Source organism: Pteronotus mesoamericanus, unplaced genomic scaffold (genome assembly GCF_021234165.1).
Source record: "Pteronotus mesoamericanus isolate MK-2021 breed Mesoamerican mustached bat unplaced genomic scaffold, CSHL_Meso_final scaffold_174, whole genome shotgun sequence".
Taxonomy (NCBI): domain Eukaryota; kingdom Metazoa; phylum Chordata; class Mammalia; order Chiroptera; family Mormoopidae; genus Pteronotus; species Pteronotus mesoamericanus.
In genome coordinates this window covers 13770288-13792164 of record NW_026555309.1, presented here as the reverse complement: position 1 = coordinate 13792164, position 21877 = coordinate 13770288, and the positions used below count along the sequence as shown (strand labels likewise).

At 31.1% G+C, this 21877-nt stretch overlaps 1 protein-coding gene across 2 annotated transcripts in view; it reads left to right on the top strand.

The window, feature by feature from the left end:
- The window catches only part of TRIQK (triple QxxK/R motif containing), a 64278-nt gene extending 43115 nt beyond the window's left edge, over window positions 1-21163 (top strand). For both annotated transcript variants that reach the window (XM_054590054.1, XM_054590053.1), the window contains exons 2-4: window positions 303-384; window positions 15795-15880; window positions 20042-21163. In XM_054590054.1, coding sequence (XP_054446029.1) covers window positions 324-384; window positions 15795-15880; window positions 20042-20155 — 261 coding nt within the window. In that variant the 5' untranslated portion in view covers window positions 303-323 and the 3' untranslated portion in view covers window positions 20156-21163. The remainder of the gene's footprint in view (window positions 1-302; window positions 385-15794; window positions 15881-20041) is intronic.
- The last annotated feature ends 714 nt before the right edge of the window (window positions 21164-21877 follow it).

Genomic DNA, 21877 nt, shown 5'->3' with positions numbered 1-21877 from the left:
TATTTTTGCATTTACAGATAATGCTCTCTCTAATAGTGCATTAATTGAGCATTGATAGTACTTGATAAAATGAATGTTACCAAGAACAAATGATTGGAAAATGTAATTACCAGCAATTGTATCCTTGCTAATTTATTTGAAAGAATTTCGTGTTCTTTACTGATACCTAATGGGAATAAGTCAAAGGCACTTTTACCCATTGCTTTAAAAATGAATTTTATGGAATAAATTATTCTTCAATTTTGTAGATAATGCTTTTTTTTTTGATTTTTGATTTTCATCATAATTTTTTTTCTTTGCAGCAGGCATTTTGGAGATCAAAGATGGGTAGAAAAGATGCCTCCACTGTAAAACTTCCTGTTGATCAGTACAGAAAGCAAATTGGTAAGCAGTGACTTCCCTTTGATACATTCCTGCAAATTAAGATAAAGGGAAAAAGAGCAATTATATGTGGTATTAAGAAAATAACTTTTCCATAATACATGTAAAATACAGAATATGAATAATGCGAGAATATATAGAGGTTTTAAAGAGCAAAAAATGAAGTGCAGACCTGCCTACCAATGGAAAAATCCATTTTTGTGTACCCGTGATTTTTCAAAGCTCTTATAATTTTTATTTAATAAGAGCAAAAAAAAATTTTATTCTTAAGGTTAGATGGTTTTATGTAATTAGTATTTTTTAATATGGTTATAAATTAAATCTTTTTATCCATGTAAAACTTCTAATTTTGTAGCCTATTAATGGTAATTATTTGATAACTTTAAAATTCTCTTTTTAATTTATTTTTTTTATTGCTGTTCAATTACTGTTGTCGCCATTTTCTCCCCATTACTCTCCCTTGCACTACCCACTCCCACCTCCCACATTCAATCTTCCCACCTCTTTGTCTTTGTTCTTGGGCCCTTTATACATGTTCCTTGACCTGACTCTTCCTCTAAAATTTTACCTTAGTAAAATGATGGACTTGAGGAGAGTCTACTTATCAGCATAGAAGGAGAACAAGAAGCTTATCTGTTTTAGACTATGCTTGAGATGATGTAGGATTTTCTACCCATTCTTTTCAAGAATGCATGGAATATTTATAAAAAGTTACCCACATACCAGTCACAGACCAAGTCCTCCAATTTTAAAGAATCAGTGTCCTACAACCATAAATCTGAACAAAGTATAGCAAATTAGGAATCAGAAGGGAAAATGGTAACTTACCCTTACCAACGTCCCCCCTCTTTTTTCACGTGTTCCTTCCTTCTACCCATTCTCATTTCTTTGAAATTAAAAAAATAGTTATTAAAAAACCTTTTAAATAACTGGAGAATAAACAAAGAAGTTGGCAGTAGAAATTAGAAAATAAATTACGAAATATACCTATTTCATAAATACTATACATAAGTTGTTCTCCATAAAGGAAAAGATATTTCTGCAAAATAAAAGAGATCCAAACAAAGTGAAAAAATATTTAGAATACATATAACCAATTAAAGGTTATATGTAGAAAACTAAAGTCCTAGTACATGTAAATAAAATAGTAAAATGGGCAAAAATAGAGACAGTTCTAAAAAATGGAAATTTAAATAGACAAATATACAACAATGAAACAGAGAACTATTACAATAAAAAATGAAATTAAAGGGTCTTATGTAAATATCTAACTCACCTAACTGGGAATCAGATAAATGCAAATTACAAAACAATATTTCTAACTGAGTAATTTCTACAGGGGAGGTTTATGATGTTTGATTTATTTTTTATTATCCTTTTTTTACTTATAGGATGACTTATGGATAAAGAGTGTGAGTTCTTATGTTATTTATATGTTTAAATTGAAGGACCGACTTACCAGATTGAAGTCTCTGATCAAATGGGATGTGCTAATCACATAAATGAAGAGTAACTATATTGTGATGTAACCATAGAAAGTTCTCTTTTCTATTTTACTTACTCTGGAAAATAGAGGGTGGGTCAAAAGTAGATTTACAGTTGGCGTTGGACGTACAGTGGTGAGCATAGCTGCCTTCTGAAAGTAGATTTACAGTTGTGAGTACATGAAACACAGAGTTTATTCTTGTATTATTATTTATTATTTATTGTGTTATTTTCCAGACGAACAACTGGAAACCTACTTTTGACCCACCCTGTATAAGTAAGCACATGCTCTACCTGTCTCATACGGCTCTTGTGAGGTTTATGAGAAATATTACAGCAGTTTGTAAACTATAGTGTTGCATGAGTATCACAGAATATGAGTTATTCTGTGTGTATTTTGCAAATACAGTACTGATAATGAAATAAAACATGTTAAAATTAGAATAGTGAATGTTTACTTTTGTTTAGTCATTTTAAGGATAATGCCCTGCAATTTTAAGATTCCCATGCATATACTCTAGAATGTTATATATATAAAAGGTTTTTGTAAAGGTAGAGAAAGAAATGAAATAAAAAATCTATTAGTTAACTAATAAAAAATAATTAAGGTAACTAATTCAAGGATTTTCTGTGACAGAGTTAGAAAGTACCATGAGGCTGAACTCATACTAATGATGATAGATTTTCTATTACTGATATCACCTCTTTTAAGTAGAGTCCTGTGCAGATGCTTCCAAGAGATCCAAAATGTGAGGAAGGACTAAAAGCAGCTAGAGTGATCTTGGGGAGATATTTCAGTACTGGTGTTTTAAAAAAGTACAAATAGCAAATGAAGTGAGTATTACAATGTTTTGTGAATATTAAAGTTATTAGTAAGCTAATTTAGATTGCTAATAAACTTTCACATATGTATATAATATCCCCTTTTTACTTAATCTCATTTATGCAAACTTAGTATGGTCAGTCAGTAATTATATTTGGCAAGACTAGTGCCATTTTTGGAATGATGACTTAAACATTATTGTTTAATATTTATCATCTGCTAAAAGTTTTGCCTTTCAATTATGTACTAAATAACAGTGACTAATGGCTTTCATAAAAGTCTTTTTTTTAAACAATATTCTTTGCTCAGGTAAGAATCAAATGAGCTGACACTATGACTGGAAATACCTTGTAGTTATAGAATCTCAGAGTATGTGGACACTGTTTTAATTATTGAGCATGATCTTGAAGTGTGTACTGAACTGAGATGAAAAACCTGACTTTCAAGGCAATAAACTAAGAAAAATGAAATAGTGCTGACAACAAGGGGAAGTGAATTGGTTTGGGCCTTAGCATTTCTTCAGAGTAGGGGGTAGGCAGAGACAAATGTATTTGAAAAAATAAATTAAAAAAAAAGAGTAACAGAAAAAAAAGAAATAATTTTTAAAAAATAGATGGTATAACATTGGCTAATATTACTTATATTATTCTAGAGATAAATAATTTCAAAAGTGAAAATGAGAAATTTTAAAAACTTTTAACATAACTAAAATATTTTATAAATAGTTGTTATTAAATATGAGTCCAAATATTTATATCTACTAGGCAAATTGTGTAAAAATGTAACTAACTTACATGGAAAGCCCTATTTTCTTACATAATAGAAGTAGCTAACAAATATAAGGCATCTTGTGCTGGGAACATCTTTTTTTTTTTTTTTTTTTTAATCCTCACAGCAGTCTTATGAAATAGGAACTATTATCATCTTAATTATTACAGATCAGGAAAACTCAGCACAGATGGGTTGAAGGATTTTGCCAAGGGTCTACAATTGGTGAGAGTTAGAGCCAGGACTCAATTTCAAGAAATTGACCACAGAAGCCTTTTACTATGCTACTTCCCTGGCCATATATTAGGTGTTGGCAGATGCAAAGATAATTAAGTCACAGGATCCGAGTTCATGAAATGGACAGTATAATAGCACTGTAACTATCCTGAGAGTCTCAGGTACCTCTGCTCCTAATTTAGAATACAAAGGCCAAAATAGGATTCTTGCATTTCTTAATTCTTTCTGTATTTATTAAACACTGAAGACTTTATTATAGTTTATTTAGTTAAAATCCTATACAGTTGTATACATATTTACTACTTCCTTTGTTCCTAATTCTTTACATCCCAAACCTATGATCTTTGAGATCATTTTCTTTGTACCTGATGGACATTTTTTACAGAATTTCCTATAATATCTGCCTGCTACGACAAGTTCTCAGTTTCTTTCTTCTATGATACTGTCATACCATTACTTTTGAAGCAAGTTTCCTCTGGTTATGGAATTCTCATTTGTCAGGTTTTATTTTTATTTCATCATGTGTTCTTTCAATACATGAAAATATCATTCCACTGCATTTAGACTTATTTTTGCTGCTGAGAGGCAATCTAAATGTCGCTTCTTTGAAAATAATAATAGTTTGAACATATTTACTGGAATTTCTATATTTGATATTATTTAATTTTACAATATCTCTTTTTTCTCCATCAATATTGACTGAGATTTATCTAATTGTATAGACACTGTAAAGAGTTAACCTTTGTTAATCTAGATCCTACTGGGGTGTTTTTTTTTTTTTTTGTACAATTCTACTCTTATCTTTAAGGTTTCCTTCATTGTAATTCTTTAACTTTTTTTGTGATACTTGAGCTGGATGCTTTTGCTATTTATTATTCAAACATTTTTTTACTAATATACTCATTTAATGGATCTGTTTTCTTCATTATATTATTTAGAACTTTCTTAAACTGTTCAATTATATAAATTACATATTATATATTCAACATATCTATTTAATTATATATATTAGTGACATATACAGATACATATGTATTTCAGATTGATTTTTAACCTGATTAATTTTTATTTTCAGAGAATATTTTCAATATGATATCAGGTTTTGGTATTAAGTTTTCCTCTACTGCTTAGTATGTGATCAGTTTTGTTAATTTATGTCTGTTTTTTAAGTGAGTAGGTATTCTCTAACATTAGGATGCAATACTGCCTTTGTTAATTGTGTTGTTCATATTGTTTTGTACTTTATGTGAGTGTTTGAACTGTCATTCTGTGAGAAAGAAGAATGAAAACATCCTCACTAAGATTGTGGAGACTAGGGAGCTATTTTTTCAGTTTTGGTGTATATACTATAGTTTGAGGCTATGTTTTTGCTGTATAGCATTTCTAAACTGGTATATATTTCTGATAATTCCCCTTTTTCTATTAAATAATAGACTTATTTATAAACTTAATGTTTTTTTCTTAGATTTGTTTTTTGTCTTACATCAATATTGGTAAATATTTCTCTTTTGTTTAGTATTCTGATATTTATTTTTCTATCCCTTTCCATTCATCTAGACTGGACACTGTTTTATGTTTTTGATATAGTCTATGATTCTGTGATTTTGAGCAAGCAAATTTAATTCCACCTCATTTATTGTGAATGAACAATCTAGATTATCTTTTCACAGTTTTATTTTGTATTTTTTTGGTCTATCTGTACAATAACCTTCTTGTCTTAAAAATTTTAAAGTTTTTCATTCAATTTCTTCTCAGTTTTCTCAAATTTTATCTGGTATATTTGACTTAATGAAATCTAAAATGTATCAATATCTTTACCACAAACAATATAAAGATTTTAATTCCTTATACCAAATTACTCCTTCTGTTGTTCATGTTGTTTGTATTAATTTCTCTCTTGTTTTTAAAAGCACAAACTCAGTTATTACAATTATTATTTTTAAGTTTTTAATCACCAGTGATAACTTAGAGCAAAGTTTATGTTTTCTGTCTTTACTAACCAGTACCTTTTGTATTTCACATCTTCCTTCTGGTGAATTTCCTTGTTCCTAATGCCTTCTTGTAAGTATTCATTAGTAACAAAATTTCTCAATGTCTACTTCTAAGACAGTATTGCTATATTGTACTCATACTTAAAGTTTACTTTAGCTGGGTACATAATTCTAGTTCATATTTGAATTGGCTCTCTGCCTCTGTCTCTCTGTAATTTATTGCTCTTTCTAACTTGCATCCATGGATATATAATTTCAGTGACTTTTTTGTCATATGTAAAATGGCTATTTAATAATTTAAAAATCATTTCTATTCTATTTCTTTGGTGTTTCTCCTTTAATTATTTTAAAGTCCAATTATAATTCTTCCACTATTCCTCCTTATTGTATCAACTTCCACACTTGTTGTATTGGCTTATTCTATCTCATACTATTTTCTTCTTCCTTTTTTTTAAAATTCCTTTGGGCTTTATGGGTGTGTGTGTGTATGTGTGTGCGTGCGCGTTTCAAACTTCAACAGAGGTTCATTTGTTTTTGTTTATGTTTTCTCCCTTTGTGAGTGCACTAGCAGTTTGAGTTGTGAAATTTTTTTGCAGAACCATGTGATATTTAACTACTGACAGTAAGAGTTTTATAGATTTTGGGCCAGTATTCTGGATTTATTTGTTGGCCTAATGCGCCTGAAATTTGAACCTCACACCTTGTTTTGGGTCTAAAGGCTTAAGATTTGTACTGCTCATAGTAGACACATCTTTCCCCCATACCCAGAGTTTAGAGGAAGCGGGAAGGTGCATTGCTATTTCTCCAAACAAGTGCAGATTATTTTTCTCTTCTCTTTGTATGATGTGGTCAGCCCTTTGAGGACCTTAACTTTATTCATATATCTCAGTTTCATTTCTTTTCTCACAGAGGCACTGTACATGCCTGAGCCTTAAAAGCCAGTGTGCTTGACCTGTACTTGGCATGTGCTTGACAAGCACTAATATACCACCCACCACCTCCACACCATGGCTACCAGAATATCAGCTGGAACTAGCTATCTTGATTTGAGGTTATTTTGTTGTTGTTTTTTTCTGGCATTTGAACATCTCCTTTATTTCCTTTTACCATAAATACATGAGTATATGTGTGTCTCTGTAAATATGACATGCATTTATAGCATTATAGAATGGCTATTTTCTTACTGTTTTATGTACTTATATCAGAGAAGACTCCATCTCAGTTCAGCTTACCATGCTTTCAGGACTGGAAGTCCTTTCAATATTTTATTTTATTTTATTATTATTTTTTATTTATTGACTTGAGAGAGAGAGTGAAAGAGAGAGAGAAACATTGATTTGTTGTCCACTTATTGATACGTTCATTGGTTGATTCTTGTATGTGCCCTGTTTGGGGATTGAACCCACAACCTGGTGAATTGGGACAACTTTCTAACCAACTGAACTACCTGGCCAAGGCGAGACCTGTGAATATTTTACTTCACTGATTTCACATACCACTTTTTTCTACCTGTTTTAAATATATATATGTGTATATATATATGTATGTGTGTATTTATATATTTATATTTTTACCTATCAGGATTGAGACAATCTTCTTGCAGGTAGAAGCTCTACCTAATTTTATTTTTGCATCCATAATGATTATCCCTAATGATAGAAAGTATTTAATGACCATTTGTTAAAATAATCAATAAAACAATTTCCCTAATTCTTAGGTAAAAGTTCTATATATGCTTTGTTTAAACTACTCTGTTTAAATTAGTCTTAAATATTTTGTCATTTCCCTTAAAATAAGCAGTATATTTTACTGACTTGATAATTTATTTAAATAATACTGCTTAACTTTTCTGAAGTTTTTTAATTTTCCTGTGATATTTTTTGTTGTTTTCCTTTGGTTTTATCTCTCTACCCCCAAGGGTACATTGCACACAGCAGGTGTTTAAAAAAAGTGTTTGTTGAATTTTTTGGCTAAGAACAAACTAAACATTGATATACTTTATAATATCTTCTTAATTACATCTCCCTGTGTACATAAGTAAGTTTCTTGGTTAGTATTTTTAATATCATTTTTTGGAAAGCACTTTATATCTCATGAGCCACTTGTTCATTCATCTTTATAGCAACCTGAAGTATAGTACTTGTTTATTAGTATTTAATCTGGTGTTAAGGGATGGTGTATCCTTTACAATGTAGTATTAGTATGAAGCTGTTCTATTCAAGCACTGAAAAACTATCATTGGTTTGAGTTGCCTCTATTACACAATATTTAAAAGTTTGCATGAGATTTTTGTTTTTAAGGATTAATTTACCAGCTTCCTCTCATCTGTCCAGATATTTTTAAATTTGAGAAAAATGCTTTTTGCAAATTTTATTTCTATACATAACACCCCTTTTTATTTTTAAGGGAACATGTGGCATCATTTTGTATGTCTGGCTAACTATAAAATGTACTATGCTGGTAATAATCCACTGGATCTGTATTTTATATTGTGTTTCTGGTTTTATAATAATTTTTTATCAACTTGATTAACATTTTTATTATTTTTTGTGATTTTACTCATCTCATTGTTGTCAAAAAGTCGACCCTTTGTATTGACTGACATACCTACTGAGTTCGCTGTAAGATTCCATAAGCAGCACTATGGACCCTTGCTTTTGTAATGAGTTTTCTACAGTTATTTTGTGGTTTTTAATGTAATAACTAAAAAATTGTGTTCATATGGCAGTTGAGAAATTACTTTATATTCCAAATTGAATTGCCCTTTTGTATATAATTTTATAAATACGAGAAAAGTAAGATGCCAAATACTGTTTTGCTTTTGGAGGAAGCAAGGAGGGATTTGGAGCAGTTGATGAGAAATTATTCTAAAAATGTTGAAGGAAATATAAAAGTCTTTACTGTTGATTACCAAACTTTAATTTTGTCAGTATTTTTGGCATGCTGTAAATAACTCATCTTCCAGTAATTTCTTTGAGCAATTAAATTTAGACTGCAAATTTTTCTTTTCAAATATTTTGACTCTTATGTCTTCACTTTTCTATTGTATCTTAATTGGCATGGTCCATATAAATGGACAATAAATTATATATCTTTGTTATAGAGATCAGACAGTGAATAGAACTTGGTATTCATCCCAGACAGAATTATGATTGAATGTATTTGCAAGATTAAAGCACTGAATTTACTTTTTTCTAATTAAAGGCAATTAAAGATTTCCAGACACAAATAAAAGACAATGAATTGAGGAATAAGTGTAGGAGCAAGTCCATTTGCAGGTGAAAAGATGTGCCTTTGAAGCAGAACCAGCTGTATTTTCATTGAAAGAATAACAGTTTAGGAAGCTTTTCTGCATGGGCTTGCTTGATAGCATAATGTACTCATAAGCAGCTTATGCAGTATTCAGAAAATAACAGTGCATTAATTTTTAAAGCAGCAAAGGCAGAGGTAGAGCTGTCCTGCCACATGATGATAATGAGTGTGGTTAGTATAAAGTCCGCTGTTGAGAAAGAAAAAAACAACAACTGGGCTTCTGAAAGATGAACACTTAGAAAACAATAACCAGATATTCACATGATAATGAACTTTGGTAGCAATATCAACAAAGGGCAAAGATGCAGTCTTATTTCTGGGCAAAGCCAAGGAATCAAAAAGCAAATACCAAAAGTAGTTAAGTAATCTAATTTCTCACCAAACTAAGGTAACTCAGTAAAACAGTGGCTTAGGTAAAGCTGAGTATTGCCTCTTAATGGTTAAATAATTCATGACAGAAACATAGGTTTCTATGTTGTATTAAATAGAGCATATAAATTATCTATTTCTAAATTAATGTAATATGAAGAGTGGTAATAATAAGATGCCCACATATTTATGATTTTTATTAACTATATGTTTTTATAGGTACTTGTAGTTATTTATAGAACAGTACCCATGTTAAAGTGAAATATATTAATTATACTGAGTAAGAAAGGAACTTTAAACACAGATAATATGTATTTACTATTATAACTGAACATGGCTTTTTAAAATATTGTTTAAGAAGTAAATACTACATAAATTGTCTGCAAAGTATATATAAATAAAAATTATGAATATGTGTGGTATCATCTTTGCTGTGAAAAACCCAGGCATAATTTGAAATTTTTTTGCATTAGTGTTTTCTTTCTAGGTACGATTTTATGTTTAGTTGTTATCCATAATCCCTCTTTAAGACTTGAAGCAGGAAATTCTATTCATTATGTACCATAAGTTTTTGAATATGTATTTTCAATTCATGTTTAATAGGAAAAATAGGAGACAGGCTACTTTGATTTGTTTAAGTTGCTTTCAGTGGGACTTGAATACATATTATTAGGTGAATCTTAGTCTTCTGTAGTTGGAAGAAACTTGATAATCATTGTAGACATAAAATTGATTAAAGTGAATCCAAGGAAAAGTATCCATTATGTTTTGATTTTAGTTTTATAAGAATGTGAGCCAGAGCCAGAAATTACCGTGGTTCCATAATAAAACATTCCATAGGTGCTCCTATGTTTGGTGCTTAAACGTTTACAAGGTTATATTCCCTTACTCTCTTTATCATTATGTAGTCTCCTTCTTTGTCCTTTACTATATTCTCTGTTTTAAAGTCTATTTTGTCAGATATAAGTATTGCTACCCCACCTTTTTTTTTCTTTTACATGAAATATCTTTTTCCATCTCTTTATTTTTACTCTGTGTATTGTTCTATGGTAAGTTTCTTGTAGACAGCATATATATGATATTGGTCTTGTTTTCTTATCCATTCAGCTACCCTATGTATTTTGATTGGAGTATTTAATCCATTCATTTTGAAAGTGATTATTGGTAGTACATATTTATTCTTTTAACTATTTTCTTCCTCCTCTTTTGTTATTCAAGAATTCCTTTAACGTTTCTTGTATTACTGCTTTGGTAGTGATAAATTCCTTTGGCTCTTTCTTGTATGAGAAGCTCTTTATCTGTCCTTCAATTTTAAATGATAGCCTTGTTGGGTAAAGTAGACTTGGTTGTAAGTCCTTGTTTTCATCACTTTGAGTATTTCATGCCAATCCCTTCAGACCTAAAATGTGAAACTGTATAATTTTTTTAACCAGTGTATCCCAATAAATTCAGTAAAAAGGGAAGAAAATGTGACTGGTTCAAACCTACAATTAAAGAACAAAGGGTTTGAAAATTTATAAAGGTTGAAATATAATAAAATGACCTAAATATAGGCTATGTATAAGAAAATTATTTCAAATATGGTGATATTAAAAAAAGAAACACTTCTTGAATGGAAAGGACTTCAAAATTGTGCTCCTTTGTAAAAGCAACAAGAACAATGGCAAAAGAAAGTCAAAATAAATTTTTTTAGATCTTTGTAAAATAACAAAAGATTTACAACAGTCTGGAGAATGTTTATTCAAGAAAAATTTCTGAATTTTAATAAGAACATCAAGTTTTTTTTTACTTGCTTTAATTTCATATTTATTTCTTTAGCTTTGCAACTATAGTAGTTGTGAAAAACAACCTGCAGCCACTGCAGAAGGTATAATGGGTTTGGATCTATCCCAAAATTTGTCCTTAGGGAATTGTCACTGTTTGGCTTGGCTGGCAGCTGACTGAAAAGCCCCATTCTCAGAACTTGTCTTTATTTGACTGATTTAGAGCTTAGTCTTTGTGAAAAGCCCTTTCTGCATGGCATTTGATGTAAGCAATGAGCAGCAAGTACTTAACATCATGACCACCTGAGGCAACATTACTAGTTGGAGACTAACACATGGCTGACCTAAAACCTTAGGTAAAGCAGGGCAATGAGATGTCTGTAGGGTATTTGAAAATCTTTGACATAGATTTTTGGGAATCCAAAGTCATGAGACTCTGCACAGCTATCCCATGTCAAAGAAAGATGTAAAGGGATGTAATTTTTCCTCTTGTTGATCTTGAGGAAGCTAGCAGGAAGTGAAGGCTAAGGCTGAGCTATAAAGTCCTGTCAGAGCAGGGAAAATGCACACGGTCAGTCCAGAAAGTATCCAGCCAGGTAATATGAAAAATGGAGGCACTATTGAAGAAGATACATGGGACATTGTACATAGGACAGTGATGCCTCAGTTCTCTTCAACTGAGTAGAATATATTACTCCTAGTAGGCACCCATGATTCGTCTCCAGTTATGGCCTTCTTGAGGAAATCTGGTTCCTTGGTAGCAGTTTGAATCAAGTCATTAGCAACTGCAGCATGATGTTCCTTCTGCTCTGGTAGCAGAGACCACAGAACGAATTTTGCCATGACTTATTTCCTACCAAGATCCTGTGTCAAAAATCGTGGACACCATAGTTTTTAGAATCCCCAGATCAGCTTCTAGTTCTTGCACTGTGAATCGCTGATCTTTGTCGATAGCAGCCTGTACATGTTTGACATTCTCAGGTGTTCTGCCTGTTGTAGTCCTTCCAGACATGGGTCATTTTCAACAGATTTTCAACCATCTTTGAAGCATTTGTGTCACACTTTTATTTGTGCTGCACTCATTCATTCATCCCGGAAAGCCTTCCGAATCATCTCAATAGTTTTCACAGAGGAATGTTCAAGCCTAATGCAAAATTTGATGCAGATGCATTGCTCTTCTTGCTCAGTCATTTTGAATGCGACAGCCACACAGTAAATGTGCTCACTCAATGGCAACTCTCAACCCCACTGCCTAGTACAGAGAAGTCATCATTGTTCATGCACGCACATTCCAGTCCACTCCTCTTGGCTGCCAGGTTACATCGATGTCACGCAAACTATTCTTGTTATATTAACAATGGCTGGACTTTTTCTAGACTGACCTCATTCTTATCACATGTCTCAGCAGTTCAACTCAGAGTATTGAAAATGTGTGTTCATATAAAAACCTGGACAGTTGTGTTTATAGGTGCTCTTGTCATACTTACCAAACACTGGACGTGACCTAAATGTACCTCAGTGAGTGAATAAACTATGATACCTTCATAGAATAGAATACTAATCAGTTAGGAAACAATGAATTGCATATACACACACAACTTGGGTGAAACATAAAGACCTTATACCACATAATTAAAAAGACAGATCTATAGAAATAAACAATAGATCAGTGGTTGCCAGGAATTATTGGTGGGAAGAGGAGTGGGTATAGAAGGATTGCACAAGCATGTTTTTTGGAATGATAGAACTAGTCTGTGTCCTAATTATGGTAGTAGTTACATGAATCTGTACATGAATGTGAACATTCATAGAACTCTATACCAAAAGGGAAAAATAGCCATTTCACTGTATGATAATTTCAAATTAAAATAATTCTATGCCTGGTATCAGATGGGGACTAGACTGTCATGGTGATTACTTCATAAGGTATATAAATGTCTAATCACTATTTTGTACAAGTGAGACTAATATAATATTGCATGTTAACTGTAATTGAAAATTATTTTATAGCTATAAAATAAAAAATAAAATAAAATAGCATTACACAGGATTATGTGCGAGGACAGAAGCACAAATCAATCAATAGGAGAAATCGGGGGAAACACTATTGTTACCTAAATTATATCTTGGGAAGAAATTACATGAATAGTGTCATTGAGAATAGAGAAACTAGATGACTGAGGCCCCAGATAGGCTTCTTTGGCTTGAATTATCCATGTTCTCCCTCATATAAAATGAGCAATTGCTAAATAAATACCGACTTTGGTTATTGCATTATTGACATAAGCAAAAGCAGACCCAAGTGTATTCAAGAAACTATCTCTATATAAAACCTAGGTTTTACAAATGTATTTTTTTCTAAGTGAAGTATTCCACAAGTGGGGGCTTCTGTATTTTATAATTTTTTACAATCAGGTGAACATAGGTACTCTCCTTGAAGCTATAAAAAAAATATGTTGAAAACCTCTTGGAATATAAGGGAAAGATCTGGGTGTAGTTATAAAGAACTTAATAGATACCACCGTAAATGTTTTCACTGAGTAGGCTGAAACCGTGTTTTTCAGTATATACTTTTGGATATCATAGTTAGCAAGGAGTTAGCTAGGAGATAGCATAGTTCGCTAAGTTAATGACAGATTCAGTACTTGGAGCAGTACTAGATGTACAATAATTTTTATAACCATCTACTTATAAACACAGTTTCAAATGTTCATATCAAATTTAATATATATCTAGACTATCATTCTCTAAGATATTACAGGATTTCAACCAAAATAGAACACATATTTTTAACCAATGGTTATATGGCCTGTGAGGTAGACTGATAAATCCTCACTTTAACATTGACTCTTTGAAGTATATTGGAATTTGTTTTCTGACAGACACATCATCCAGAATATTGCATATGTGTGTGAGAAGAGTATGGGTTAAGTTAATCTTTTTTAGTTTATTTTTTCCCTGTTGCACCCAGAGATTATTATAGGGTATATATGAGATAAAACAAGTAGGGCTTCTTGGCTTCATATCTGTAATCTTTCAGTTTCATTGTAGATTATCATTAGAAACTTGCTTTGGAACCCTGAGTGTCAGAGACATTTGATATACTACCATTTTCATTGTTCTGAACTGTTTTGTATCTCAGCAAGAATAATCATGTGAATAGTCTGACCACTGAGATGTGAAATCAGAGTGAATATTTATCAAGGTTTTTCCAATGAAATTAAATGTTACTAATTTAAAATGGGTCAGAGTAATATTTTTCTGTATTTTGTTCATTCCATAATTTAAATTTAGATAATTTGATATACATTTTTACAATTGGCTTATTTTTGAATTATTAGACCTGCATTATCAAATAACATTTATTAAGTTTTGCACGTGCATCGATCCAGAATGATTGCTATACCACAGTGGTTAAGAACGTAGCCTATACTCTTTAAAATAAAAAAATCTCCAGACAAACAATTTTATGTGTCTAATGAACACAACTATAGCATATTTTCATGACTCCCATCCAATTAACTCACTTCTCTGCCATTTCTAATTTTAAAATTTTATAGGAATTTTAAACATAAATTTGAATCATTAGCAGACACATTAAGAAATACATCATACATTGAATTTTCATGATTTATTTTAGTTTAGATCAACAGCTTTCAAATTTATTTCAGTGTGTGGAAGATGTGGAAATGAAAGAAAATAAAGGAGTAAGTTTTGGAAAGGAACTGATCGCTGAAAGGAAAGAGAGTAAGATGGAAACCAAGGCCTCATAACAGAATATAAAATTGTTGTTCAAATGTTAACTCCCACTCAGAATGACATATTATACTGTTATGTTTGAGACTCCTTTGACCCAGTTCCTAGTTGAGGGTGAGGTTAACAAATATTCTAGTCAGTGCTTTTGTTGTTGTTAAATCTGTTTTCTTCACCAGCTGCAATAGCTCTTTTATTACTCAGTGGAGTCATGAGATGGTACAAAAAAAAGAAATTTGGTGACACTAAGTCATTTTTGTTCATTTTTTGCTGTGAAATGTAATAGGGAAGATTGAAACTAATATCTGAATGTAGCTATCCTGTATCTTTTACCTAGCCATGTTTATTCTGTCTTCTATTAATAACAAAAATACATCTTTTCTCTAATGAATTCAATGAGTAAAAGTTAATTATTTACAGATTTTTTTTTTTTTAGTTTCTTATGTGGAAAATTTGAGAATAGTTCACAAATTAATTATTTAAATAATATATCAATAATAAAATAAATTTATAATGAGCTGTTATTCTTAAATTAGGAAGACAAAGTTAACTTTACCTATTAATGGGATCTTATGTATACTCACTTATTTATGTGTTTGTTTCCAAATGCTTCCCCAGGTTTACTCTCTGTAATTTACACGTATTATTCTCTAAAGGAAGTAGAGTTTTTTTTTTTTTGATAATCACTGCACAGCAAATCTAAGATACCTGTCAAATCTTTTTCCTGAAAGAGTAAAGGAGAAGGAAAAGTTGACCTTAGGGAGACAAGTTTATGGTTTCCATATCTGGGAACTACTTTGCAACTTTGTGTCCCGGTTTTACTCTACTTAAACATTCTTTGACATTTCAGATGGCTGTTAAACATGAAGTATAGGTAAGCATAACTCATTGTCTGAAATTATTTTTTTCTAGGTAAACAGGATTATAAAAAAACCAAACCTATTTTACGGGCAACCAAATTAAAAGCAGAAGCAAAGAAGACAGCAATAGGAATAAAGGTACTTGATAATTTTAAAATTTGATATATCCATGTCATTTTATTTTCTAAAACTGGATTGCATAAATGTTGAATTCTAAATGTTTTATGAGATTTTAAAATCTGAATCGAATGCCAGAATCAAAGATTTTTATAAAGAATTGATTTAATGGGAAACATCCTTCCTATATTGAGATTTTACCAAGTCTTAAAATAAAACACCGTGTTACCTGCAAGAACCAGGTATACTTAAATTGCATTTTATTTTTTTCTCTAGCTGCTGTATTCACTGATTTATGTGGCCTGAATCAAAAACTCTCATTTTCAATAAATTTCATTGACAGTTGTTTAAATTTTAGATGTTATTATATATACTTAGATTATTAATATATGTAAATTTACTCTTTGAATTATTATTGTTGTCATTCTCTCCATGATAGAATTCTAACGACGTTCCCATACTTCTTTTCTTAGAAAAGCAGTGTTTTAACTACTTAAGAGGGATATATGCAGCTGAGAATGTTAGCAGATATTAATCCAATGTGTTAGTACAATGAAATTCAACAAAATTACATTTCCATTATTATCCATGTCAATTCTTTGCCAACTATTTAGAGTCAAATTAAACTATAAATAGAAAAATTAATTTGGTGGCTCTATTGTCAAGTGTGTAAAATTACAATGACTAATACTTATATTTTATTTAAATATTAGAATGTTAAAAGGAGATTTTGGTTTTTATCTGACAGATGAGAAAAATCAATTTTTCTAAGTTATAGCTGATAGCAAATGCCAAGGTATTACTACCAAGCTGTAACAGCTGTTGAACTGCCAGATGATGTATTTGGTTGTCTTCCAGAATTTGCTATTATGATTATGAAACACTGCCTTCTTTTTACTCCTGATTGCTGATTTTGATCAAGCATTGCTGTGTGATGCAGTATGTTTTTACAATACAATCTCCTCAGTTAGTGCTGTCAGTTTTTAAAGAAAAAAAAAGAGTGAATTGCCTTTTTGTTTAAAAGAGAGATGATTAATCTTTTGAAGTTTTCTTCTAATTTCACATGTAATTTCATTCATCTTTAAAATTATTTCCATGACATGACCTTTCTAAAAACATTGCTTAGTTTTTTTACTCTACAATTAGTTACCTGATTATTGCTTTTTGTAATGAGAGCATTTGTTTGTTATCTTTCACCAAGGGAATGTGGCATGTACTTTTATCTTTCACAATGTGGTGTTTTTGTTTAGGGTTTTTTTGTTTGTTTGTTTGTTTTGTTTTTTTTAAGAAAAATATTAGGGTAGCAAACTCCACTTGTGACATAATGTAGTGAACAGCTGTCAAGTAGAATTTGAAAAATAGTGCAGTCATTTATCTATAAATATATACCACTTTCTCACACATACCTTCTTTTTTTATATGGTCTTACAATTTTTGTTGTTGTTTTAATTTAAGGAAATAATTGTGTTCCCAGTATGTCTGCCTTATAGTGCGATTGTTTGTCCTTTTAAAAACAATGTGGAGTTTATCTTTTTATGAGAAATTTTTGTTAGATTTCATTTACAATTTGAAGTACGTACAGAAGAGTTTCTGGTCAGAACATAACTTTTTAAAAAAATAAACTGGCATATTTTGATTTATGAACCTATGGGAAAAAAGCCTTAACTTTAAACATTGTTTATTTTGCTTGAAATTTATGTAAAGAGCTCTTTAAAATAATAGGAAACTTTTAAAAATCAGAACCATGGGATGTTTTACATTTCAAATCTGGCATACTAATTAGTTTTCCCTGTCAAATTTTGATTGCGTTGTCATTTAGCATAGGATTTTAAATAACAAAATTTCTTTTAGCCATTGCTATTTAATGCTATTTAATTTCCCCAGTGAGTGATTTTATCCATATTGATAATGTCAGAGAAGCAACTGGGGACTAATGAACATCAAACATGTTTGACTCTTATCTAGTTGACATGGGATGGCCATAATATTATAATATTTTATTACTTCACTACTTATTCTTTAAAATGAATCATAGTTATGCTCTTAAAATAATTTAAATATTCAGAAAATATGAATAGCTGCATGGAAAAGTCACCGCAGTGACAACAACTGAACACAAAATAAAGAAGCCGAGGATCAAATCTGTCTTGTCTCTTACTCTTGCCATGACCTGGCTGGGTTCAAGCTGGCACATTTGTAAAAGGGAGACTATGCCATTTACTTCACAGTGTTGTCAGGAGAGTTAAGTAATAAAATGAAAACACTTGACATCGAACCTAGCACATAGAAACCATTTATGAATTGCTAGCAGGTTGAGAAAGTATTTCTTGGAATTATTTATTATTGGTTTGTATAAATAAGGCTTTCCTTGGATGTTTGTCATTGGCCTGAAGATCCCCTACCTCAGCTAAGTCTGCAGTGTGTAGCTATGTTATGTAGTACAGAATGTTCTCAGTTTTGCTGTGGAGATAGCGTTTTGTAATAGTATTATTACTGTTGTGAAGTTTTCAAAGCATCACATAATTTAATATACTTTGTATGTAAATCTTACTCAAGCCTTTGTTACTAATTTAGAAATTAAAAAGGTTGTCTGAAAAGACAAGAAGTTGAGAATCACCAGTTAGAGGTGATTATCAATGAGATGAGAACGATGGCCTCCAATCAAGAGTAAAAACATTCTTCTTGCATTAAACATGTGTGAATGGTCATCACTGCTGTTGAACAGTTTTGTTGTCACTATACAGGACAGATGGATTTTGCAGTTGTGTATCACTTGTTTATTACATCCTCTTAAAATTGGTTGCTGTGTAACCAGATGGGTCTGGGAGCACAGCTGTGGATATAAGAAAATAAATGAAACCTGTTTGATGCTTCCGTGCCCTTCTGAGATGCCAAAGTGTTACAAACTTCAGCAAAGAAAAATTCACTTTCATTTGTCATAATATTGATATATTAGGTTGAAAAATTAAATCTTAAAAAAATAGTTGACACTGAGTCTTCCAAACCCCTAGCTTTTATTAATATTTACTTTTATAGTTTGGAAATCTAAATAATGTAATTATGAGCTAAAAATCTGTGTAAGGTGTCCATTTGTAATTTAAACTTTCAGGTACAAATTTCATGTTTATTATAAACCATATTCATTTTAATGTTCTTAATGTTCAGTTGGCATATGCTGAATTATTGATACTGCATTCTTATGATATGTAAAATACATTCATGTAAATGCAAATAAATTACTTTTTCATAAAATAATGCCAGGAAGGGGTGTGATAAATGAATGAAAATTGGAAGGAAGTGTTCGGCCCTTTAGGAAACTGAACTAGCACTATTTGCTCTTTTTTCTATTTAGCCAAATGAGATGTTAATATTGAGGAAATTCCCTGATAGTGTGTATGCATTTTAAAATATTATAGACTTTTTGAGACATAATATGAATTTCATCATTGTATATGTAGTAAATATTTTGGCTGTTAGTTCAGCGTAGTTGATTAATATAATCGACATTAAATCACCAAAGGAAATAGCTGGGACCGTCCTTCACAGCTGTGATAAATTACACTGTATCATGCTTCATGAGCTAAGTGCTCGGTTTTGTCCAACCACATTATAAACTATAAAATTTAGAATATAAAAATTAGAAGTTTAACATAATATTTAATAAAGATGTTTAAAAAGGCATAATCTAGAAACTAGTTATAATAGTTTCTTCCCATTAGGAAAGAAATGGTAATTAAAAAACAACAGAAACTGTGTCCAAGTTCTGTAACTAATAATGAATTTATTGATGCAAGAAATAAAGTTAAACATAACCAAATAGATAACAGATAAACTTTGTAGGCATAAACTACATTGCTTACCCCCAATATTTTTATATCTAAACTGAAAATCATTTAAAAGTATAAATGTTAATTTTACTATTAGTAAAACACAAATTTAAAAAGAAAGTAATAGAAATGACTTGCCCATTGATCCATTTGCTATTGAAATGGCTATGTCAAGTACAAATAAGCTTCTTAATGGCAAAGAGCTTTAAAAATGAATGTTATTATTAGGTTCAAATTGTTCATTCTAGGCTGTGGAATTATATGGTTATTTTAATGATGAAACTGATAACATTAGCCAGTCTCACTTCATCAAGTCTACTTTTTTTTTCAAGTCTACTTTTTTTTTCTTCCTCAGGAAGTTGGCCTTGTACTTGCAGCTATATTGGCCCTCCTACTGGCTTTCTATGCTTTCTTTTATCTCAGACTGACTGCAGATGTTGACCCTGATCTGGAACCTGATGAAGAGTAGCTGAGCAGCAATCAATGCATTTTAAGGAAATAATTTTATAAAATCACCTCTTGAGACCAGTGCTTTCTGAAATACTGAAACGACAACATCTTGAATTCTTTTTGCTGGTATTTTCAGTTTGCAGATACATCTTTTTAAATAGTTGCATAATATATCAAGAAAAGAACCTTAACCTAGCAATGTAGTATAATGTATGCTACCGAATGCTTTTATAAATCTTTCTGCTTTGACAGGCAACCTATTCATGGTGCATTTAGATAAAATGGAAAACAGATCCCAAATTCTTCAGATGTGTCAGCCAATCTATGTTTGTAACTCCATCACTTACAGATTACTAAATCTGTTTTTTTTCTACGTATATATGAGAAGTAAAAGTGTATATCCTTATTTACAAAAACATACTTAAACCACAAAGCCGAAGAAGGAACAAGAAGTCATGGGAAATTTTTCAATTTACGAAGAAGTCCTGCTTTCTTTCCAGACATATTTTGTATCATTAGAAAGACTATCTGCACATACATCTACAGTAATTTTTTTCTGTCTTTGCCAACTGTTCAGTGCACATGTGCTCCATCAGAAATGGCACCTGGATGGCAGAAGCGCAAAGAGCCACATAATGTCTCTAAAATAGAGTTCCTTTCCTCTTAGGCTGTCTAAACTGATGTAAATAGAAAGTTCAGTTGATCTTGATTTTAATTAACTGATTACTCTATTAATATAAACTTGGAATTCTATTTTAATTATGTTGTTCTGACTTCTTGCAGTATCAGTTTGCTCTTCTTGTTAGGAATGTATGTAGCAATCTGTCATTTAATTGTGCGGTCTTCTTCCTATAACAATAATAGAAGTCCTACCTACTCAGTAATTTTTGTGAGTTATCTCTTAAAGCTGAACAATACAAAGTTGTTTTAAAAAATTACATTTTGTCTCTTGACAGATAATCATTTAGAACTCTTTCATGAAAAATAAATAGAAGAAAATATGTCTCATATTACTTGCATATGCAGTGTTCTGTTTATATAATTTTTTCAAGGTATTTTGCATTTGTTGCAATAGAATGACAAGTATATCCAATATTTTTACTGGTAATGGAATTTTTTGATATTTTTAGAACACATGAATACATAAGGCTTAGAAAATGTGAAAATATGTGTTCATTGCAGTTGTTAGCCACTACCTTATATAAAGTTTTATAGAAAATGAATAGTGTGAAACGTGCACAAAGTGTTTTATAGTACATACATTGTATTTATGAAGAGTAAGTAAAATGTTAAGATTGTTTCCATATTTGCCAAGAGAATAAAGTTTTCATAAATACCCTACATATTCTTTGAGACTTTTGCAAATACTTGATGTGACTGTAGCATTATGTTCTGCAGAATGTTTTCAAGTAGCATAATTATTCATCAGTGTGAAAACAGCCAAAATTTCCAATATCCTCACAAATCATTTATGCCAAATATCTGAGAGCACCATTCAGTGTTATTTACTGGATTCTTCCCCTTGAAATCACAAACTCAAGAGACAGACCAAGAGTTCTTAGACACTCACCACAGCAGACCAATCCAAGTGGCATTTTTAGGAAAGGTTACAGCATTTAATGCCATGTGGTATGTCTGTTTGTGAAGTGGGTGGCAAGGGAATATCCAAGCTGGCATTTTGGATATGATGGGCCTTTTACTTTCCCGAGTGACGTGCCACATGTCAAGAAATACTTTTTCC